Source organism: Sinohyriopsis cumingii, chromosome 17 (genome assembly GCF_028554795.1).
Source record: "Sinohyriopsis cumingii isolate HCF-2022 chromosome 17, ASM2855479v2, whole genome shotgun sequence".
NCBI lineage: Eukaryota > Metazoa > Mollusca > Bivalvia > Unionida > Unionidae > Sinohyriopsis > Sinohyriopsis cumingii.
Genome location: NC_142977.1, coordinates 87844948 through 87866310, shown reverse-complemented (window position 1 = coordinate 87866310; position 21363 = coordinate 87844948). Strand labels below are relative to the sequence as shown.

General features: G+C 35.0%; 2 protein-coding genes across 11 annotated transcripts in view; one reads left to right on the top strand and one right to left on the bottom strand.

Annotated features, from left to right (window-relative positions):
• Nucleotides 1–21363, top strand: part of LOC149779383 (protein boule-like) — a 207236-nt gene that overhangs the window by 81184 nt on the left and 104689 nt on the right. For 2 of the 8 annotated variants that reach the window (XM_089940022.1, XM_089940021.1), the window contains one exon: nt 8324–12346. The exons of 1 other annotated variant lie outside the window; for it this stretch is intronic. In XM_089940022.1, coding sequence (XP_089796148.1) covers nt 8324–8425 — 102 coding nt within the window. In that variant the 3' untranslated portion in view covers nt 8426–12346. Of the gene's footprint in view, nt 1–2403; nt 2458–7107; nt 12347–21363 lie in introns of those variants that run through there. 5 more of the 8 variants (XM_089940019.1, XM_089940023.1, XM_089940018.1 and 2 more) reach the window with 5 other exon arrangements.
• LOC149779382 (dynein heavy chain domain-containing protein 1-like) overlaps nt 17427–21363 on the bottom strand; it is a 457419-nt gene continuing 453482 nt past the window's right edge. For all 3 annotated transcript variants that reach the window (XM_089940014.1, XM_089940015.1, XM_089940016.1), the window contains one exon: nt 17427–19352. In XM_089940014.1, the coding sequence (XP_089796140.1) occupies nt 18987–19352 (366 nt within the window). In that variant the 3' untranslated portion in view covers nt 17427–18986. The remainder of the gene's footprint in view (nt 19353–21363) is intronic.

Sequence of the window (21363 nt, the reverse complement as noted above, 5' to 3'; positions counted from 1 at the left end):
AAGTGTTTGACGTTAAAGAATTTTTAAGAGTCATATTTTGTTGGGGCTTTCATTACAGCATGTTTGAAACAGTCTTTTCAAGCATTTTACCTCAGTGTGGATTGTTCGAGTTAAGGTCTTGCTACCTGGCCTCACTGTTGGAAAACTTTCCTCAACATTTTAAATAACCAGTGTAACTCGTACAAATCCTTGTTAAAATGTACACATGCAGCCTTAAACAGTTCTGAATATCTTAGTTAAAATTTTGAGTTAGTCCTGTTTCATGATCATGGGTGCTAGTTTTAACTTTGATAATCACAAATTAGGTTGTGCTGGTAATGCAATATAAATCATTTATTGTGACTTATGTGCAATACAAATCAATAGCAAGTAGTTAGTAATACATTAGCATCATCTTTTACTGGAATCACCTTTTTTGTTTTTGTTTTTACTTGTTTATTTTTAATTTAAGGAAGAGGGCTTTAATCTTTGACAAGCAGTGTCACTTTCTGCTCTGAGTATTTTGTTGCGTAATATTACTAAAAGTGGTTAAGAAATCTGTCATAGACAAAAGAGCTTGTGCAGTGGCCTGCCATCTGTTGTCTGTATGTTAGCACATGTTTAACTTGCCTCAGAACAACCAAGAGGATTGCTGGGAAACTTTATACATTCTTTCATAGAAAGGCCTTGTTGGCATGAAGTAAAAAAAACATGGTGCTGCTTGCATAGCCAGTAAATCTTGACAGTGCATCACCTCTTAACCTGACTGATTGAATTATATGATTTCAATACAAGGTTTTTACCAAAAAAGTGTTTTATGAGGTCTAGGTGGTACTAATGAAAATTGTGTTGAGCTGGCATCCACCATGGCAAACTTGGTGGCAGCATAGGAACTCTTGCTTTTGCTTCTTCTCCTGAACAGATGAGCACACTGAGATAAAGATTTCTCTTGGACATCTTAAATAAAAATGGTGGTTGAGCTTCATACCACCATTTGTGTTGGGTTTTCATAAAAATACTTCTTGTGATAATGTATTGCTCCTAAATGGAAAAATGCTGAGAAGTCCTCCAGCATGCTGGCCATAGAAACAATTTGAAAATCTTGTCAGTTATGGTTGTATCAGTATGGGATTGCTACTTAAACACTTTTCACTGTGTACTGTGTAGTTGGTCCTTGACGATTCCCATGTGAACTTTAAAAATGTGAAAAAAGTTTGCTACAGCTATATGTGAGAATGATGGTTTGCCAAATCAGTGTTCTTTTATTTTAACTATTTTAGCAATAACAGCTCTGATAATTCTCATGTATTAAGATAATGTCCATCAAATATTGAATCTGGCTGCCTTGATGGCATCTTGAAATTCTTGATATGCCAACTTTTCCTGGACAGATGATTGCATTGACATTAGGTTTCATTACCAAACTGTTTTAGCAATACATAGTTGGTTCTGTTTGAAAAGGGTGCTGAACTGACCTCTATTAAAGGGCCATAATTGTCATCTTGGAAATGTTGTTACCATTATTCTTTTTGCACATATGGTGGCAACATAATCAGCTTTCACTTAACCACTTCTTGTAATATGTATTTAATTCTGAAAGTAGATGATGCAGATTGGACTACCTACACAAGCACACTTTTGTGCAGGAGGTTGAAAACCAGACCTGATTGACCTTGGTCAAGTACGAGTCATTGCTAACATTCTAACACTTCATTGAACAAAATGAACACACTGATTTGGATTATTCAAATGAATTTTGACTTGACTCTGTATTTTGTTGCATCCTGATCAACATATCTGCATTCTGCTATACAGTTTTTCAGGTTAAATGTTTTCACTCGGAACTTTAGATGTACTGGATTGTAAGCATAACAAGTTTGTGGATATAGCTGAATATAGCTTGATGTTGGTTCAGGTTGTTTCTTTCCAATCTGTATTTACATATTTATCAAACATTTGCACGTGGGTCTGAGAAAAGTTCAGTAATCTTCTAACAGTGATATTGGGTTCAAGTTCAAAACAAATAATGTTGTATTGCACTGTTTCATACTGAACATATCCCTTAAGCATGAAATAAAATATTTTTCTTACAATTTTGATATGTTGGTGTTCATAAAAAATATGAGATTTCAACACTTTGTAATTTAAAAGAAAACAAGAACAAGGAATGATCTTGTACATGCCTTCACTTTCCTTTGGACCAGTAGAGCTGCAGTCCCTTTGAGGGACTGTTTCAGTTCCTTTGAGGGACTCTTGTTATATTTAAGACCTTTTCCAGGTGTCATGGAGAAAAATTGACTGTTGCGGAGATGCTCTAAATGGTATGCATGTGCAATGCATGCAGACTCGCTGTTTTGCATGTTTCCAAATACTACCAGATAGTAACCATAGTTAACATTATTTAATATGCACCAATTCTTACAGGTTTCAAATGTTGCTGTAATCAGACTTGGGGAGGTTTCAAAATAGACCACACTGGTTTGTCACTTTTAGTGTAGTCTTTGTTCCATTTCACATTTTAACTCTTTGTTTTTTTTTCACCACTGTTAGCTCAGAAGATAACATTGTTCCTGTTCTTTACACATGGTTTATTAGCTTAGTTTCATACTCTTTGCAATAGTTCAATAGATGTTCCTATGGTTGAATAGTCGTTGCTATTCTCGTTATGAATTTTACCCATTTTCTGATTACTACCATATGCTGTTGCTACATTACTTGAATACATTTTGAATGAATAATATAGCATGGGATAATTGTAGCATGTTATATATGCATTTTTACTTGACAAACATTCTTATCATCTGCCCCAGCTAACAGTTTGTTTAATAAAACCTATTTGGGAACATTTTCTGGAGTAGGCACGATGTAAATTGTCCTCTTATATTGATCTTTTTGTATCTTTTAATCAAGCTTTGCTTTTTACTATATAATAAACGATAATTCTGTACTTGAAATCTTATTTAAAAGAAACCTTGTATGCAGATATCTACAATATTTGCTTGTAAACAATTGTTAAATTATATATACTTTTAGCATTGTTGGTGGTCAATACAACTTCAGAAGATTATTTTCTGTCCTGCTTATCCAAAAAATAACAAGAAAGGATTGTAATCTTTTCATTATAAAAGTAGTCGTTTTACAGAAGCTGAAAACTTTTATTTGCAACATATCTTAAACTTCAGATAAATCATTTGTTTAAGACATCTATAATTTTACAAGTCTGCATTTTCCGTGAAAATATCTAAAACCAGTTAACTGTCAATTCATTGAACTCCATCATTACATGCATTTTCCATGAAATTCTCTCCTAAGTGATCCTTCTTTCATTATATAGTTTTGTCTCTGCTTGTTGCAAGCCAGAAGAGCTTCTGGAGATGGCCTGTTGCCTGTTGTCTGTCAGTCTGTTGGCACAGATTTGTTGTTACTCCTCCTACTATTTGGAGGATGGGGTTTTTTGTGTTGCTTTTCTTAAATGGAAAGTCATATTGACATGGAATTTTCATCAGAAGATTTCTTGTGGTGTCTAGCTGGTGATGAATGAAAATGGTGCCTACCATTATCCAATATGCCAAACATGGTGGCCATCTTGACAATCTTACTGCTACTACAGAAGAATGGTCATATAAATGTGTGGTATTCAACAAAAGACTTGTGATTATATCCAATTGGTCATAAATTAAAATGATACAAATCTTACATCCTATATATATTACCACTGTGGTTGCCAGCTTGAAAACTTTCTTATTGCTGAAAGGTATTGGTGATAGCTTCAACACTGTAGTTTAAAGAAGTAACAGTCCTACTTGTGTTTGCTTGTGTGACGGTTCTATGCCATGGTCTGTAAGCAGTTTGTTACTATTATTCTCGTTACTCATTGGCATCAGGGGAAAATTGTTTTAGCACTTGCCCTTGGGTTGAGCTATTTGCAAAATATACTTGTCCCTGTCATGACTTTTCTTGACACAGTACACATGTCCACAACACTTATGCAGTCAAGAATGTGAGGTGGAGAAACAACCTTATAAAAATAAAAAAAACACACTTGGCCCATTCTTGATCCTAAAATGGGTCCAAACTATGAAAATGTCATGCTCAGACTGTAAGCGAGTTTAAAATCCTTTTAGTACATGATCCCTTTTACAAATATACCTCTCATTTGAGAACTTGATCACAGTGATTAGCTTTTTCTATTGATGTTGTTGGTTTCTCTGTATAAATTGCCTTTGTTTTCAAGATGACCAATCTCGGAAAGATTAATAACAACTGTACTCTGGGTTTTTAGCATATATAGTGTCTACCGGCAAATACATTGTTTATTGTTTATATCGCTGCTTTCTGCATGCAAATACATCCATTATTTCTGTTTTTATTTGGATTCATTTGTTTTTTTTAATGATATTCAATTTGAAAACCATAAAAATTTGATTGTTTAGCTCTACTGTTCATGATGCACGAGAGCTTAAAGGATGGTCCATCATCTGTTGTTGATTAGTCCATTAGCACAAATTATTGTTTCTCCTCCTAAACTACTTTGAGGATTGTCAAATTTGACAAACACCTTCAGCCCATGGTCTAGTGGTCTTATATGGAAAAGGTGTTGCTATGACATCCAGTATGGTGGTCACAGCTACTTCTACTGATTGGATGGTGATATCATCGTGGTCATTTTCACTAAGAGACATTTTATAATATCTGTTTAGTCCCAAATGAAAATGGTACTGACCTAAGTTCATTATGGCCACCACAGCAGCAATCTTCTAAATCTTGTCCCCACTAGTCCTGAATAGAAAGTCATATTACCAGAAGACTTCATGTGATGTCTAAAGTTTATCCTAAAAGAAAATGGTGCTGATCTCTCTGTGGCAGCAGTCTTGGAAATGTTAAAGTTTCTCCCAATGAACAATGATTATTATTGATGTCACCAAATGACTTCTTCATATGATATCAAATTGGTGCTAAATGAAAATAGTGCAACTCGTGTACCCAATATTGTGGCTGTCTTGTTATGGTTACTCCTCTTGAATCGATGTATGTAACAGCATTGGGTTTTACCTTTTTTTTTTTTTTTCCTTCTTCTTTTTGATGCTTTTTTTGCCACCTACTATTGATACAGTAATGGTCTGTCATCCATCTATGTTAGCACAAGTTAGTTATCTCTATTCCTGAACTACTTTGAGGATTGCCTTGCAACTTTACTAGCATTCATCCTATGATCCTAAATGAAAATAGTACCATTCATCCAATATTGCCTTTGTTAGTCATCTTGAAATCTAGTTACTGCTATTTGTCTGCAGTGGATGGTAATATCAACTTAAAGACAGTTTGTGACATCTAGTTAGTCTGAAATGGAAATGGTGCTGCTTGAAAATCTGATACGGCTGATAGGGGCCATCATGAAATTCTTGAAATTGCTATTCCTCCTGAATGGAAGGTCTCAACGACATAGCGTTTCCATCAGAAGACTGCTTATGTTGTTCAAATGACATCTTTCTGGGCATAAATCACAATGGTGCCGGCTGACGTACAATAACTTCTCCATAGAGCAAACCTGTCCTGAGCAGGTAGTAATAATAGCATGCAGGTATGCGCTGGAACAGTTTTGCATTATTATAGTTGGTCTAAATAAAAATATTTATATTATCTCCAATGTTGCCAAAACAATGGTAATTAAGAAAATATTTGTGTAGTTTTGTATCCAAGATTGGCTTGCAATATGCAGTTTGTCCTATATTAAAATGATGCTGACCGAATCTCCAGAAGGGTTTCTTTTATGGCCATCTTGTTTGTTATAGCCACTGCTTGCATTTTTTTTTCTGTACGAAAATACTGAAGTGTGATATAGCAGGTTCTGAATGGAAATGGTCTGGATCTAGCTTCTGTGACGTCTTTTCTTATCAGTACTTCTCATTGGGTTTCACTATACTTCTTGCAATAAATAATTGGTTTTGGATGAAAATCATGCAGATCTGACCAACACTTTGTGAAGGAGTTTGAACACCAGACTTTGTTCATCCTGGGATCAAGTCAGAGGTCACTACATATTTTAAAAAAAAAAAATTCATTGAGGTTTTAAAACAAACTTTAACATGTACAAACATATTTTGGCCAGATTTTATATTTAGTTGCATTCCAATATATGATTGCAAGCCCTCAGATTATTAGCTTAAGGTCATATTTCTCTATTCTAGTTTTTATTGGCAGTATCTTTTTTGAGCATGATAATATGTACAAATATGAAAGGAATTTGATCAGATTTGGTTTGTGGATACATCTAAACAGTATCTTAATTGATACCAATTGAGTTTGGTTTTAATTGAATTTGGCATGTGGGTGCTGGTATACATGTACCCTTGTCACAGGATTGCAGTGGTCCATGATATCAGGTTCAATGTGCAAGGCCATGACAAAATTTTGTATTGCATTTGCCTTGTTTATATTTGAAGTTAACTAAATATGCAAGAAAATGTTTTTTTTGTGTGACCAGATTTGATATATTGGAGTTTTGCAATATGGCTTTCATTACTTGGCAGCTGAATAGAAAAGAAGGGCAGAACAGACTTTTTGTATCTTTCTGGACATTCTTTTTGGTCATTAGAACTAAAGTCTCAGAGGGAATTGTTTTTCTCGACTCGTATTTCACCACTTCATTCCAAAACCAGACCAATAAAGACCAGTTAAATTTATTGTTAGGATACATATTCTAAATATTGAAATAAAATAGTCTGAAGTCCCCAAAACTTTGGTTAAACACCCATAATTTCAAGTTGTATAAAATTTTGTAGCTTGAATTGGTGATGCTGGTTGGGGTGTGTGATAAAATGCAACTGTTATACAGTTGCTTAATTTAAGTTGTTGAGCTGGAAAAATAGGTTTGTGAATTGATCTGTCGTTTAATATTGCTCATATATGCTTTATGTTCTTGTTTGCCAGACATGCATTTCGGGTGAAAAATACTAACATTCAGAGGTTTTGTAATATTTTGATTATTGGTCTGGAGTATAAAGAAGCTATAGTCGTATTATTATCTCCAAAAAAGCCAGTATAACTTCTTCCATGTTGCAAAATATGCATGCAGTTTTTACTCAAATTATGCATTGAATATATTGTTTGATTTGCTTAATTTTGTAGGGGTTAACTTTGTTTCAGGGCAGTCTGGTCCCTATGGATCAAAATATACAGCCAGCCAATCCCATTTATGTCACTGAACATGGTTATATTATACAAGACCCGAATGTGATGGCTAATGCAACAACAGCTGCTGCTGCTTCCACCACTTCTACCTCCACTTCCTCCAACACCATTGCTGCTGCTACCTCCCTGATTTCTGCCATCACTCCCCAAAACCAAGTTGCTGCTTATCAACCCACTGTTTCCACCACCACCACTTCATCTGTAGTGGTGGCCTCCATGCCAAGCAATAAGCATGCCTCTGCAAGTATTGTGTCTTACAAGAAAACTGTCAATCCACCTCCGACTGCAATTGCAACCATTCCAAGGCAATCATACAGTACTCCCACATTCCTTGTCAAACATGGCCACAAAGTTCAGTGCGTCATGATGCCACCAAAGTCTTTTCACAATGGGCAGGTTGCTTTCATTCCTTGCCCCACTGATGCTCTGCTAGAGGGAGTGCCAGCTAAAGTCAATCCGCATGCTTCTTCATCTACTTCTGATGCCATGCAGTAACCCGGAATGGCAACCTCGCTGCATGAAAAATGATTGCTTGACTGGCTGTGCAAATTTTGTACAAGACATACATAACTAAATGTTGTGTAAGATGTGCCTTATATTTTGTTATAGTCCAAAATATTAGTTTTGTGCTAGTGCTTTGAATGCATGTTCTACTGACTTTTAACTAATAACTTTTTGCTTAAGAAATCTTATGTGCATTTTTGCTTGCAAAACTTGTGACAATTTTATCTCTAGCATATGTCTATATTTCTTGTATAAAATAATCTTGAAAGTGTCTATGCCTTTTATGTCATTTTCATGTGTATAGAAATATCTTGTTTTTGTTTTTTCCGCTTTGTAAGCATGTTGGTACTGGACAGGTTAACCATAGTGGACCCCAAGTCTGATTAGAAGAGTTTTTTAAGTATTGACCAATGATTTTGTCCTGGAAGAGACTATATTAGTGCTAGTTAATAAGACTTCAAAGTTGACAGGACAATACATTGAAGCATACTTTAGGAAAGTGAATTTCATATTCATCAGAAATAATGTTTTGATGCTGTTAAGATAGTTTGGTTTGAAAAATTGTCTCCCTGTCTCAGAGAAATTATATTTTCCAATTCAGTTCAGATTTTGATAAATTTAAGTGTAACATTGATATTTCTATCCATAGAATCATTTGCAAGATGGTCAGTCATGTATGACACTGAATGACAGAGGATTCTACAAACATGTGACTGCAGTTGGGTCTCCATGTCATCTTTGTTATCATTGATTTTTTTCTCGTTTGGGATATAAACTGTGTATATACATATTTGATATTGTTGTCTTGGATATGTTGTGTATAATGTTAAATGTCCATGCACATGTGAGCAAATGTACAGAGTGGATCTATTGTCATTTGTATGTTGCTATTTGTTGGGACATAATTGTAAATGTATGATTGCTTGATACTTTAGTATTATTTTCTTGTAATAGTGCTGTTGAGAACCCATCTTGTACAGAACCTGAAAAAGTAAAAGTGGCAAGGGGCTGCAGATATTGAGTTTGAAACAAGTATGTTTTAGTATATCCCTTTTCAGGGTTTACCTATTTTCTTGCATAAAAACTTTTCAAAGGCAGGTTATATCTTGAAGAGTGGCTTGTTGATTTTTATCAGTAAATGATTCCTGATAGTTAATGATAGCAAAAAGTTTGAAACTTGGCATAATAAAAGGTTCAAACATACTGGTAATTTTTCTAGTATGCCTACTTCTAAGAAAAGCCAAGCCCCTTTCCATTAAAGATATTAAAAAAGTAGGTTGTGTTACTGAATATATTGAACATCTTAAATCAGTTTTTGTTCAATATCCATTATCTAGTACCAGTTTAATTAAGGAGTCTAATATTGTAAATGCTTCATTGCTGTATCTATATATAAAAAAAATCCTTTGAATATCAGAGTTGAGCAGTCAAATAAATTTTTGCCCCTTGCTGCTTTTCAACAAAAAAAACACGACAAAACGGGGAAATATTAATCAGATTTGTAAAGTTAGATTGATGGGCTTGTTCTTTATATAAAGATGCGGTTATGATGATGTTTCTTGTACATAATAAAGTGAAACTAGATCTTGCTCATTGTACATAGAATGTTTGTAATTCAGCATATCCAAGTATGATTGTTGTAGACATTTTTGGGTAGGACTCATTTTCTGTCCCCTTGCCCCATGAAAAATAATGAAATTCTTGCTGTTATAATGAGATGTTGTTTAATTTACAAGATTTTATTGAAAGAACATGAAGACACCCAGGATGCCTGCTTGTTTAAAATACCATTACTGTGAGGGTTCTGACAATGCTTGAAGACTCCTGTAGTACCATAAATAGGTCTGATAGGTAATCATTAGCCACACTCTTTTGACATCTATTCACCACTCAGATTATAGCTTTCAACAAAATGATCTTAGGAACACATTGTGATTATTAGTAACTCTCCTTAACAAAAAATGTAAGGTTTTGTCTGATAGGCTGCTATAAATGACCAGATTGGAAATTCCAGAACATGATCCTTGATTGGTGTGTGAGGTCTGTTATGTCAGATTGTAACATTAAAAAAATTGGATAGTTATGGAGTGTAAAAAGTACATTATAACAACCAAGATGAAAACCTTGTTGTAGGTTGTATATTTGATTGTCTGTTGAGGTTCGTTCTTTTTACGGATTCTTTAGTACCCTTCTTGCAGCAAGTAGGTATACTGGGTGTGATTTAAGGAATAATGTAGATGCATCATTTGTGTTGAATAGATTATATTGACAAAATGATACTGCTCATGTTTTTGTAAAGTTCATCTAAGGTGAATAACCAGTAGTTGATTACATCATACCAAAAGCAAGGAGTGGTGATTTCTTTTTTACCATGTTTATACTAAACATTTTATTAAAGATGATTTTCTTGGTCACAATTTGCCTGTATTCCTTTGAGAAGTTTCTTGAAATACATCATATGAAAATTTTTTTACCATCTTAATTGCCTCAATTTGCAGTTGGTTACATGACTTTGGTCCGTTCATTCTCTCATTCAAAAGAAGCATGTTGGAAAGATTGCATTTTTGTATTTATAGATTATGTGTTTAGGTTTTTTATGCCATCAAAGCAATTTATTTATTGTTGTTTAATACATTTTTGACAAAAACTTTTGTTACCAAAAACCTCTATAGGTAGATCAGGGATTTTACAGGCACATTTGTTTTGTATGTAGATAACAATTTGATTTTCAGACCATTACAGTAGTTTCCTTTATATTTTTTTTTTCAAATATTTTTTTGTTTAAAAAAAAAATAATTACAAAAATCTATTTTATGGTACAACAACACTTGGAAGGTTATGTTGTGCCAACCAAGGCAAATAGAGGCAAGTGCCTTCCCCAAGGACATACCACACCTGGCACTCGAGCACTATGACTCGTTGTTACAGACTAAAAACTTTGTTGACTAAAAACCAGTTAAGTCTGTCAAGTAAAAGATGACCTGGTTAGACAAATAACTTTAAGACAAATTTAATTGAAATGCATCATATTTTGTAAACTTAGATAACCTGATCAGATATGCATGAAATATATTAAACATTTCAAATTTGAAACTTGTGACTTGGTTTGAATATCAGTTTTAGAACACTATCAAGTTGTAATGAATTCATTACTTTTTAGATTTGGCATAAAGTTCATTTGCGCAAAAACTATTGACAAATGAAACTGGTAAAAATATTTGGAGTTGCCTTGAACCTTGTTACCTGTCACTTGATCAGTGTGATCTGTTCTCTGTTGATAATGTTGGTATTTTGCCTAGGTTGCCAACTTTGAAGTTTTTATCTGCAGAGAATCTTTAAACATATCACATCATCAGTCCACAACTCAAAGTTAAGACGAATCTTATTGTATTTGAACTAGCTTGAATCTGTACAGAAATGCATTTATGAAACTTGGGTGGGGGTGAGGGGATACACCAGACTTTGTTGTGTGCCTAATGGTTCTAATATAATTGTTCAACTTGAGGCTGTATTTTTTTCCCAAAGATTTTTGCTCTTAAATGTCAAGAATTTTACTCCATTAAATCTATGTGTATATTCTCTGAAGAATTTTATGAGTACCTTTCAAATTTTCCTTGAAATATATTTAATATTTACATGCATTTTTACTTCCAAGTGGAAACATTTTTGTGCTATGGATACCAGCTCACTCTTTGGTGTTACAATTTAAATTCCACTTTCAGTAGTTGTCTGGATTTATAAATTGTTAATCAATTAGGTATACATGGCAAATTTAAGTTGAAAAATTTGATTTTCAAGTTGTACCTTGCTATTCCTTGAGGGAAACTTGTTAAGGATATATTTAATCTAATGGTAGTTATTTGTCTTGTTGAACATTTTTCAGGCAATATTTTTTAAAATGTTGGGATATTTCAATACATTGGAATTAATGAGCAGAAAGGTGTAATTTTCTGTCCAGTGCAAGTAATAGACATAATATATTTTGACAAAGCTAATGGACCTCCTCTGAAGCTCATTGCCTGAAAAAAACATTCAGGTCTTTGAAACATTTATCTTCAAAAGAGAAACAAATTAACTGAGAATTTGCTTGACATTTCTTTACAATATTTTATGTTTGATATACCTGTGTGTTTAACGTGTAGAATTTAAAATGTATCGCTTTTTTCAAGATCCTTTTTACTCCAGGCATACTTCGGAGTATTTGATCGTCATAAATATTTACAATGATTATTAATTGAAGAAAATTTTTACATTTTAGCATTTTATATGGGCAAAAGCATAGAGATTTAGTTAAAAATTTTAGGGGAACCTCAAGTTGAATATGTTACATTATTAAGTTAGGAGAACAGATATTCATCTTAAGTTTATGTCCTGTTGGAAAGATTGATATTGCAGGATTTTATATTTTTACTTTTCCATATTGTTTTCATATGAAGAGATACTCTTTATTTTTGCTTGATACATTTTACTTCCATTACCAATGTCCAGAAATAATACTAAATATGTAATCACTGAGCCATATATTTGGTATGGAAAATTCTGTCATTATCATCATTTTATTGAGCAGTTTGAGACATGTAAACTTGAAATAAGTGTTTGATACTTAGTCTCTGTTCAGAATGTGTCTTGTGGGGAGAAAAAAAATCATTTGTGGAATAAACAAAGAAAATGCTTTTTTTATTCTGTCTTTCCTCTTGTTGAACGTTTACTCACTGTTACTGTGATTGTCTTCCATATATACTTGCATACAAGTGGTGTCCAGCTAAAAACATAGAACCTTATCTTCCATTGGACAAAGTACTCGCAGATCAGGGTCTGTTTTTCTTCTACTGATTACTCCTGACAAATGCATTGACCCAGGTCTGTTGCTCAATTTGTGGCAACAGATTCAAGTCTAGGCAGTTTGTGGTCGGACTTGTAATATCAGTTTTTTAACTGCTTCTATTGCGTATTTACTTACTTTCTGGTAAGAAAATACCTGACTGAACAACGTAAATTCCATCCTCCCATTAGAGTGAACCAGAAATGATCAGAACACTATAAGCCCCTGAATAAGATCCCCATACCTTGGGCATGTGTGAAGGACCCTTGCATAAATTTTTCGGTCAGCATGCTACATGGTTCCTCAGTTTTTACGTCTAAGAAAATCTTTGCCTTTTGCTAGAGGATGATGAAATTCAGTTTCATACAATGTGCCAATTTTGTCATTAACATTTAGGAATATATGCCGATTGTTGTTTGTATTTTTAAGACAAAAGACTGCTGGTTATATAATTTAGCTCTCGAGAGTTTATTATACATGGTAATACATGTACATTGGTCTATTTGTGTCAAGGGACATTAGTAATTATTTGTTGTTTCTTTTGTATTCAGTATATTACTTCTAAGGTAAGGTTTGGTAGAAGATTATCCTTTTTTCCTGTCCTTCCTTTTCTTTTGCATTTCCTCAGACTTGTCTATCTTTGGCCCCCCCTTCCCCCAAAGGCAGGTTGCAAACCTTTCCTTGCTTAGTGTATCTTGATCAGAATTCGGTTCTGGTTACTTCTTATAACTAGCTTTTGTGTTTCTTCCTTGTCTATTTAGCAATACATTTTTTTAAAAATATATTTTTCTTGTTATATTTGTGTTAAAATATTATTCCTTTTCATTGTTTTACTTGTACAGGAAGTAAGTTATGGTAAGTGTGGCCATTAATAAAAATCTCCATGGGACACACCCCAACTTATCTTGTACAAGGTGTAGGACAGATGGCTGTCCTTTTCATAGCTTATAGTCGGATGAGATATGGGATCTTGGATATAGTCAATGTACCTACCAGGAATGGGTAGAAGGTACCATTATCCCTGTCAGAGTTTTGGGGACTTTCTGCCTCTGATATTATATGGGTGGGAAGTGAGTCACACCCTCTCATCACCTCTAGGATAGAGAGCGAGTCGTGCCCTCCCGTTGGGGAGGAGCAGCACCCTCTTGTGTAAAAATGGGCAGAGCAAGTCGCATCCTGTTGGGGGGGAGCAGCAGCCTTTAATGACCAACAGCTTGGTAAAGGCCAATTATGAGGCCCACCCCAACCCAGCCCATTTTCAGTCCGAAGGACCCTTGGGTTGCTTCAATGTCCAGTCCCCATAAAAGAGGGCATACTGAAATCCAAATTTATCCATTCAGAAGAACTGACCAGATCTAAGGCCTCGAGTGGTCTAAAGTGCTCACTGTTATGGATCACTGCCATTTCACCTGTCTGCGTGGGTTTGAGTCACGGGTTCGGCCTATGTTGGTATGCGAGAAAGCTTGCCAGTAGCTTCTCGTGGGTCGGTGGTTCTTTCCTGGGTTTTCTCAGATTCTTCCTCCACCATTAATACTGGCTGCCATGTATAGCCTATCTTGTGCTGAAAAACGGAGTTAAACCCTACAACAACAACAACTGACCAGATCCGAGTCACATGCAGATTCCTTGCCTGGTGACCAGGTACAAGGCATCGGGTACCAGTATTTATCTTTAGAATCGATATGGTATGGAGATAGGTACTGGGCAGAGTCCCCACCTCTCTCCGGACTACATTTTCATCCCACAGTTGATTGGTAAAGGGCTTAAAGAAACATGTAGGACTGGGGATTCTGGCAGACGGTCTTTCAAGGAAGTGGAGGATAGTTCCTACAGAGTGGTATCTCCACCAATCTGTTGTAGATTCCCTGTTCCATTACCCAGGTGGACATGTTTGCCGCAAAGTTGAACAATGTGGTCCCATTATGTGCCCCCAGTCACTTACCAGAGAGCCTGGGCAGTGGATGCTTTCATCCTGAAGTGGAATCAACTGTTCACTTATGCTTTCCCACCTAAAGGATGATGCATCAGGTCCTTAAGAAAGGGAGTACTCCACAGCTCAGCTTATTTTGGTCCCACCACTGTGGCCCCAGAGATCATGGTTATCTTCTTGATCTGCTGATGGACCATCCCAGGACCTTACCTTAGAGGAGGTCTCTTCTGTTGCAGCACAGGAGCTGTCTACTATATGGCATCTCTTAGATTATTCATCTGCGCACTTGGCTTATCTGAAACGAACTCTCTGCAAAGAAAGGTTTTCAAGCCAATTTGCCTAGTGCATCATCCAGTCCAGGAGATCTACCTCTAAGGTATATGATGACGAATGGAAAATATTTGCAATTGGTGTAGTAGGAAATCTAGCTGTCCCTCCATCAGTGCAGTGGCCGATTTTTTTTCCTTTTTCCTTTTGAAGAAAAACATGGCTTAGTTTCTATCATTAAGGGCTATCAAGCATCCCTTTTCAACACCCTTAAATTTTCACAAGGCTCTGCCATTGGGAAGGATTTTCACTAGGCAGACCTGATCAGTTATTTTGAACTGCAGAGACCTGTGTCTTGTTCTTTCAAGCCTAAATAAACCTTTGGATGAAGCTTCCATTGAGCATCTTGCTGTCAAATGGTTTTGTTGCTTGCCTTGACATCTGCAAGATGATGGAGCAAGCACTTTGACTCTCCATAGAGTATGGCTGTATCAAGTTCATTGGGAATTAGGAGTCGGCTGTATCAAGTTCATTGGGAATTAGGAGTCAGTTTCTGTCCTTTGTCAATCAGGTTTAATAGCTAAAAGCCAGCTTCTTCAGTTGCTCCACTTCTGATTGAAATCTGCTGTCTTAGTTGTATCTGCTGGGGATGACCAAGACAGACTTTTAGATCCAGTCAGAGCTTCATATTTACTTGGCAGCCTCTGTATAGAAGAATAAGGGTAGGAAACACCTTTTTCTATCCATTAAAGGCTCGGCTGACATTTCAGCTTCCATGATGTCTAGGTGGATTACATGAACTATCAAGAGATCTTAGCAATCACTTACTGATAGGGAATTAACTTCATTAAATTAAAGCCCATGAGGTTTGAGCCATTGCTACCTCATGGGCCTATCAAACTTATTTCTCCTTGGAAAATGTATTGAGAGCTGCATTTTGGTGCATTCACACTAGTTTTTATCCTTCTACTTGCACTCATTAACTTCTCAAAGCGAATCCATTTTCTCACTGCGCTCAGTTGTCATGTTGCTTCAAAAGGTGGCAAAGTGAGTACATCCAGTACAATTTCCTGCTGTACTTAAAGGTGAGTATTCCTTTTAAGAATCATTGCTTCTCCCACCTGACAAATTCAGCTATGCAAATAGAAGCAGGATAAATATTACCGATATTAAAATGTAGTTTCGGGGGGAGGATAAATACTGGACTTTTACACCAAGCTTTGTAAATGGTTTTGGAATTTGGCTACGGAAGATGCATATAATTTTCGAGTTAAAGGTGAAGGGCAATGACAGAAAGAGGAAAAATATTTTCGTACAGTAATAATACTTGAACATCACAGATGTGGACCAAGCTTTGGATGGTAAAAAGTCGTGATGTCTGAGACTGAATGAAGAAATATCGTTTCTGCACAGTAATAAAAATTCTACATGAAAAACTTGGACAAAGTTTGTGGATGGCTTGTATTTGGGGTGATGAATCTTATCCATTTTGGGGGTTCAAAGGTCAAAGTCATTGTAACTGAAAGAACAAACATGAATGGCTTTAACCTTGATTAAGATGATTAACTGATTTTGGGATCAAAGCTCAATTCAAGTTCTTGACCAGTATCTTCACCAAAGTTTGTGGATTTCTTTACTGTTAGGTAAGAAAGAAGCTGTTATCTTGATTTTGGTGTCAAGGTCACTGAGTAACACAGTTTTGTTTGTGTTAAAATTTAGTTCTAGATCCTTGAAAAAAGTTTGGAGGATTTGCACTTAAGGAATGGAAGAGGGCTATTGGTTTGGGAAGGTTAAATAGTCATGGTCATTGTGTCTGGGGAGGGGGTGTGTTGCACAAAAGTTTTTTTTTTAAGGAGCGAGTTTCTTCACCAAACTTTATGGATGAATTGTAATTAGGGTAGTGAAAAAATCTACTTTTGGGATTTAAAGGTCACAATCAAGATGAGTCGAAGAAGAAAATAAGTGTTTGCATGGTAATTTTATGACCCCATACCTTGACTTTTGAGTTAAGGTAAATAATCCCCAAGGTGAACCATGCCCTATTAGTGCCTACACAGAGAACTGTTAAACAAGTGGGGACACAGTGCAGTTTACTGTACTCTTGTCAGTATATCAGTGTCAACTTGAGGTTATTTTGTTTTGTTCAGTGGCAGGTGATGGGCCATAAGCTGTTTGGGGAAGGGGAGTGCATTTTGCATATTATGTTCGTTTGGTTTTTATTCTATTTAAGTAAACATAAAGCTTTTTAAGATAAACTGGTGGTGGTCGGTTTCCTGAGGGTAGGGTGATGCTTAACTGTGGGTGCCATTTTAGCTAATGCAGGCAGCCCTTGTTTTCTTGATTGGTTTTAAATGATACATCAACAAATAAAAGATTATGCTATGCAGAAACCATTAAGTTCCTTGTTCAGACAATTACAAAAGCCAACCTGACCTAGCCTGGGCAGGATACAAATCCACACCCTTCTGATCACAAGTCCAGCATGTTAATCACTGAGCTGCAGCCGCGTCTACAAGATCCATGCACACAGCAAGTTTCAAGACCTTACCGGTGAGTTTCTGAGATTTGTTCATGTGCAATTTTTTTTTATCAGTTTTGTTCCCAAATATAAAAGTAGGTCACTGACAAATTTTTTCACATGAGAGATGACTAGCTTAAAACTATTTGTTACAAACGGGATATGGTCAAACTATTGCACAAAAATATTTTCATTACATATTTAAGCAAAACAACTTCATATACATCAAGTTTTATTTGAAAAAAGATATCAAAAAATATCCTGACATCTTTATCACAGATCAAGATGTAAAACCATGCAATGTGGACAGTTAAAACATACAGAATGTTATATTACATGTATTATAAACAACTTGTCGGGTATTACCCAGTAAATTTTGTTGAGCCAGTGATGTGAAAGTCAACATGGCAGTTGCTTTGGCATCCATGTGTTTTTCCATGTCTTTCCTGTGGCATCCACATTCTGAATGGGAGTTTTTTTATTAAGCTCTATTTTGAAATTATATTTACAATCTGAATAAAAGCTGGGCTCGACAAAAGGGAGATTTGTGTCTTCAGTGTATTGGTTGCACCAAAAAAAAAGGTTTTATTTAGCTATAAAATACAAAAACTTAGATAAATATATGTGGTTTGGTTTGTTGGTACATGTATATACAGTAATCTGTGCATCTGCATAATGCCTTAAAAATTAAGTACTTTCTTGCCCCAGAAAAATAGATCACAGTATATATGTAACAAAATGCATCTAAAATAAACAGCAGTAAATAAATGAGGCAATGTTTGATCAGCAGTCTAAAACAAAAAAACAAACCCAAACAAGTTCTTGTAATAAAATCAACAATTAGATACTGACATGCCATAACTAGCCAGTAAATAATCCCCAAAGTGCAGTAGTGCATCATACATCAGGCTCTCCATTACTATTTACAACAGGGACATACATACATATATATATATATATATATATATATATATATATATATATATATATATATATATATATGTGTGTGTTAGCTTGTACAAATGCTAGTTGCAATTAAATGGGGTAAATTACATTTGCATTTTAAACAAACAAGAGTTCATGTTCATGGACATCACATGATATTTTGATATGTTCTGAAAACTTATCAGTTTTCTATAAATAGTTCAAATTGTCAAAAGAAAATCAAAATTGATGTTGCAAATAGAAGTTGATCCAACAGTATGGGTCTGATTAAGACATAGTAATATGTGGAGATAAGAATGTTCCAATCTGAACTGCAAGGACAAATTCTGTTTGAACACTACATTAGCATACAGATATGGTGATATTACTAGCTGTTCTACAGACAATTATATCTTTGCTATAAAACTTGATCAGTGGAAGAAAAAAAAAAACAACAAAAAGACACCTGTAACCCCCCACCCCCCGTGTAGTCTACAACAGACTGATCAGCACATAGTTCCTCCACCAATGTGTACGTTTTATATTCTAAACAAAGTTGTGCATTCCATTGGATTATCCACATGTCAAAAGATTCCTTAAACCGTGATATTATTTTAGCAATATGACAAATAACCATTTCAATGTAAAGTCCATATATATACAGATTTTCATACTTGAATATGTACGTACATATAGAAGTGGGGTTTTTATACAGCACTTAAGTATAACAATGGCCATATGGTTCATCCAAGGGGCTGAATTCAAAAATCATTTAATTGTAAATGCAGCCGAGAGAATTATCTTGCAGTGAAATATGGGTAAAACTGCTGTCCTTAGGGAAAATGTGGAAATCATTGTGATGTGTCTGGAAGAGAACTGGACAGGAACACTCGTTGATGCTGCCATAATGTGGGATTTTCCAGTGTGGGTAGTGGGAAGTAGGCTACAACATTGTGATCTCCATGGAGATGTGGATCAGCAGAGCAGTAGACGGGACATTGGTAACTGGAATACTTGATCTGCTGATTAGACTGGTTCTCTTGCTTTATGATTGGCTTGATCCACAATATGGGTATGTTCTGATGAGAACCACTGTCAGAACTTGGAGGAATCAGTACAGATCTTGTGGAATCCCAGAATGCATTGTTTACCTTGAGGCTTGATATAAAAACTCCCTCTGGTGGTGGCGAGGATGGGTTAAGACCTGCTGGCATCATCTGAATAAAAAATATCATTAATTGCATTCACTATTTAGCATTAGGACAGAGAACTTTATAAAAAAAATTGATAAAATAAAAGTTAGTTCTTAAAATATTTCCATGTCTCAACATTTTGAGAAAGTAGTAACAAAAAGATACACATCTATGGAAAGAAAAGCTTCAAGTCCAATATGTACAACTGCATCCCTGATCATGCCAACTCTATGATTTTACCCAGTATTCAACAAAACAGCTGTAGCACGAGTACTACATTAACTGGATGCCACATTTGGATGTTTTTCAGATCTGTTTTAAAACTCAACTTAAGTTTCATCTGTCCATCTGTCTAATAGCTTACTGTCAGCTATTTTTTGTTGACAGGTTTATCATTCATTCTGTCTTTCAGCCTATAATGCCTATAACCTTTATATATAAAGACCGCTTGTAGCTGCTTCCTGAAGTGTTTCTTAATGAATGAATGAAAGGGATGTTGACTGTTCTATGCTGATTGAAATTAACTACTACACTGTCTTGCCTTGCTTAAGTCAGTTATGTCATTTGATCACTGGCGTATGACTGAATATACTACACTGGAAACAAGGTTTGAAAAATGGAAAACATACAAATTGTCAATAATACATTTTTTTTATATGCAAGAGATTATTTCGAGTGATGGGAAGGATGGGAGGTACCACTCATCTCGGGGGGAAAAAGGTTTTTGACGGAATGGTTCACATGTATGCTTATATAATGCTCCTGCTATTTTTTTATTTTTTTTTAGGGGGGTATATAGTTGTGTCCATATCCATCCATTGATCCCATTGTTGTGTATATTTAATTTATCCATGATTGTAAGTTGTAATTAACATGTTTATGTAGCAAAAGTTCAAGTTCACTCATGTTTACAGTTGGACTAGGTTTTTCTGTTGGAAATCTTCACCTTCAAGTACATTATAGGTCTAGTGAAATTGTCTTTAAATTGGGATTTTATTAGAAATTATTCATTCCTGTTTTATATCATTCTGGGGGAATCCATCATCAGAGTTTGCAATTGTGTTTTTGACATCAGATATAATCCAAAAGGAATTACTTAAATTATTCATTGTAATTATTCCAGTGCTCATTGACTTTTGGACAAACATTATTTGGGACATTTTTTTACACTCATTTAAATGCATTCTGGATTTCATAATTTTGTTATGTCAGGACATTCAAGACTTTGGAATTCATTCAGAATATTATTTTTCTTTTTTTTACTTTTGATAAGTCATTTGGATAGGAGATTCAGGATTATTTTGGATTTGTCTAACAATAATGTGTCTTAAATTTCCACCTTATATTGTAGAATATTTTTATTATTACTTAAACTGATGGTTTCACTTTGTGTTACATAATTTAAGCTCTAGAGTCATAATCCTATTCTGTCGGACACTTTATTTCTACTTAGGAGCGTTTGAAGGACTTGATGGATTAAACCAAATTTGGTTATAGGCTTTTCATTAAGAAGATCCTGGTCAACTTTGATTTTTGTCATTTTCCAATAAAATTTAATGGATTTAAAGCCCTAGTTTAACTTGGAACTTTCTCCTTCATTTGTGTCAAATAATGTTTTCTCTCTGTAACCTTTGAAGGACTGAATGGATTCAAACCAAACTTGGTATGAGGATTTACAGTAAGAAATTCTCTGTCAAGTTTGATTTGTACCATTTTCCAGCATAAAGCCTACACTAAATAAGGGTAAATCTCTGCTCCCTCTCAAAATTTTATTGATACCTGTATTTATACAATACGACATGTACAAGGCGTGCTATTACATTTATGACTCTTTTTATTTGGTTCTGGTTGCCATGGAAAGAGTATGTTGAAAATAGATAAAGAAATTACAATTTCCAAACCTTTCCACAAATTTCTAGACGTATTCTTAAATTATTAACTATATTTAAAATGATGATATAAATATATTTACAACTAATAGCTAGATAGTGATCAAAGTTTTCAAAACAAATGGATTTTTAAAAAAATCAAAAAT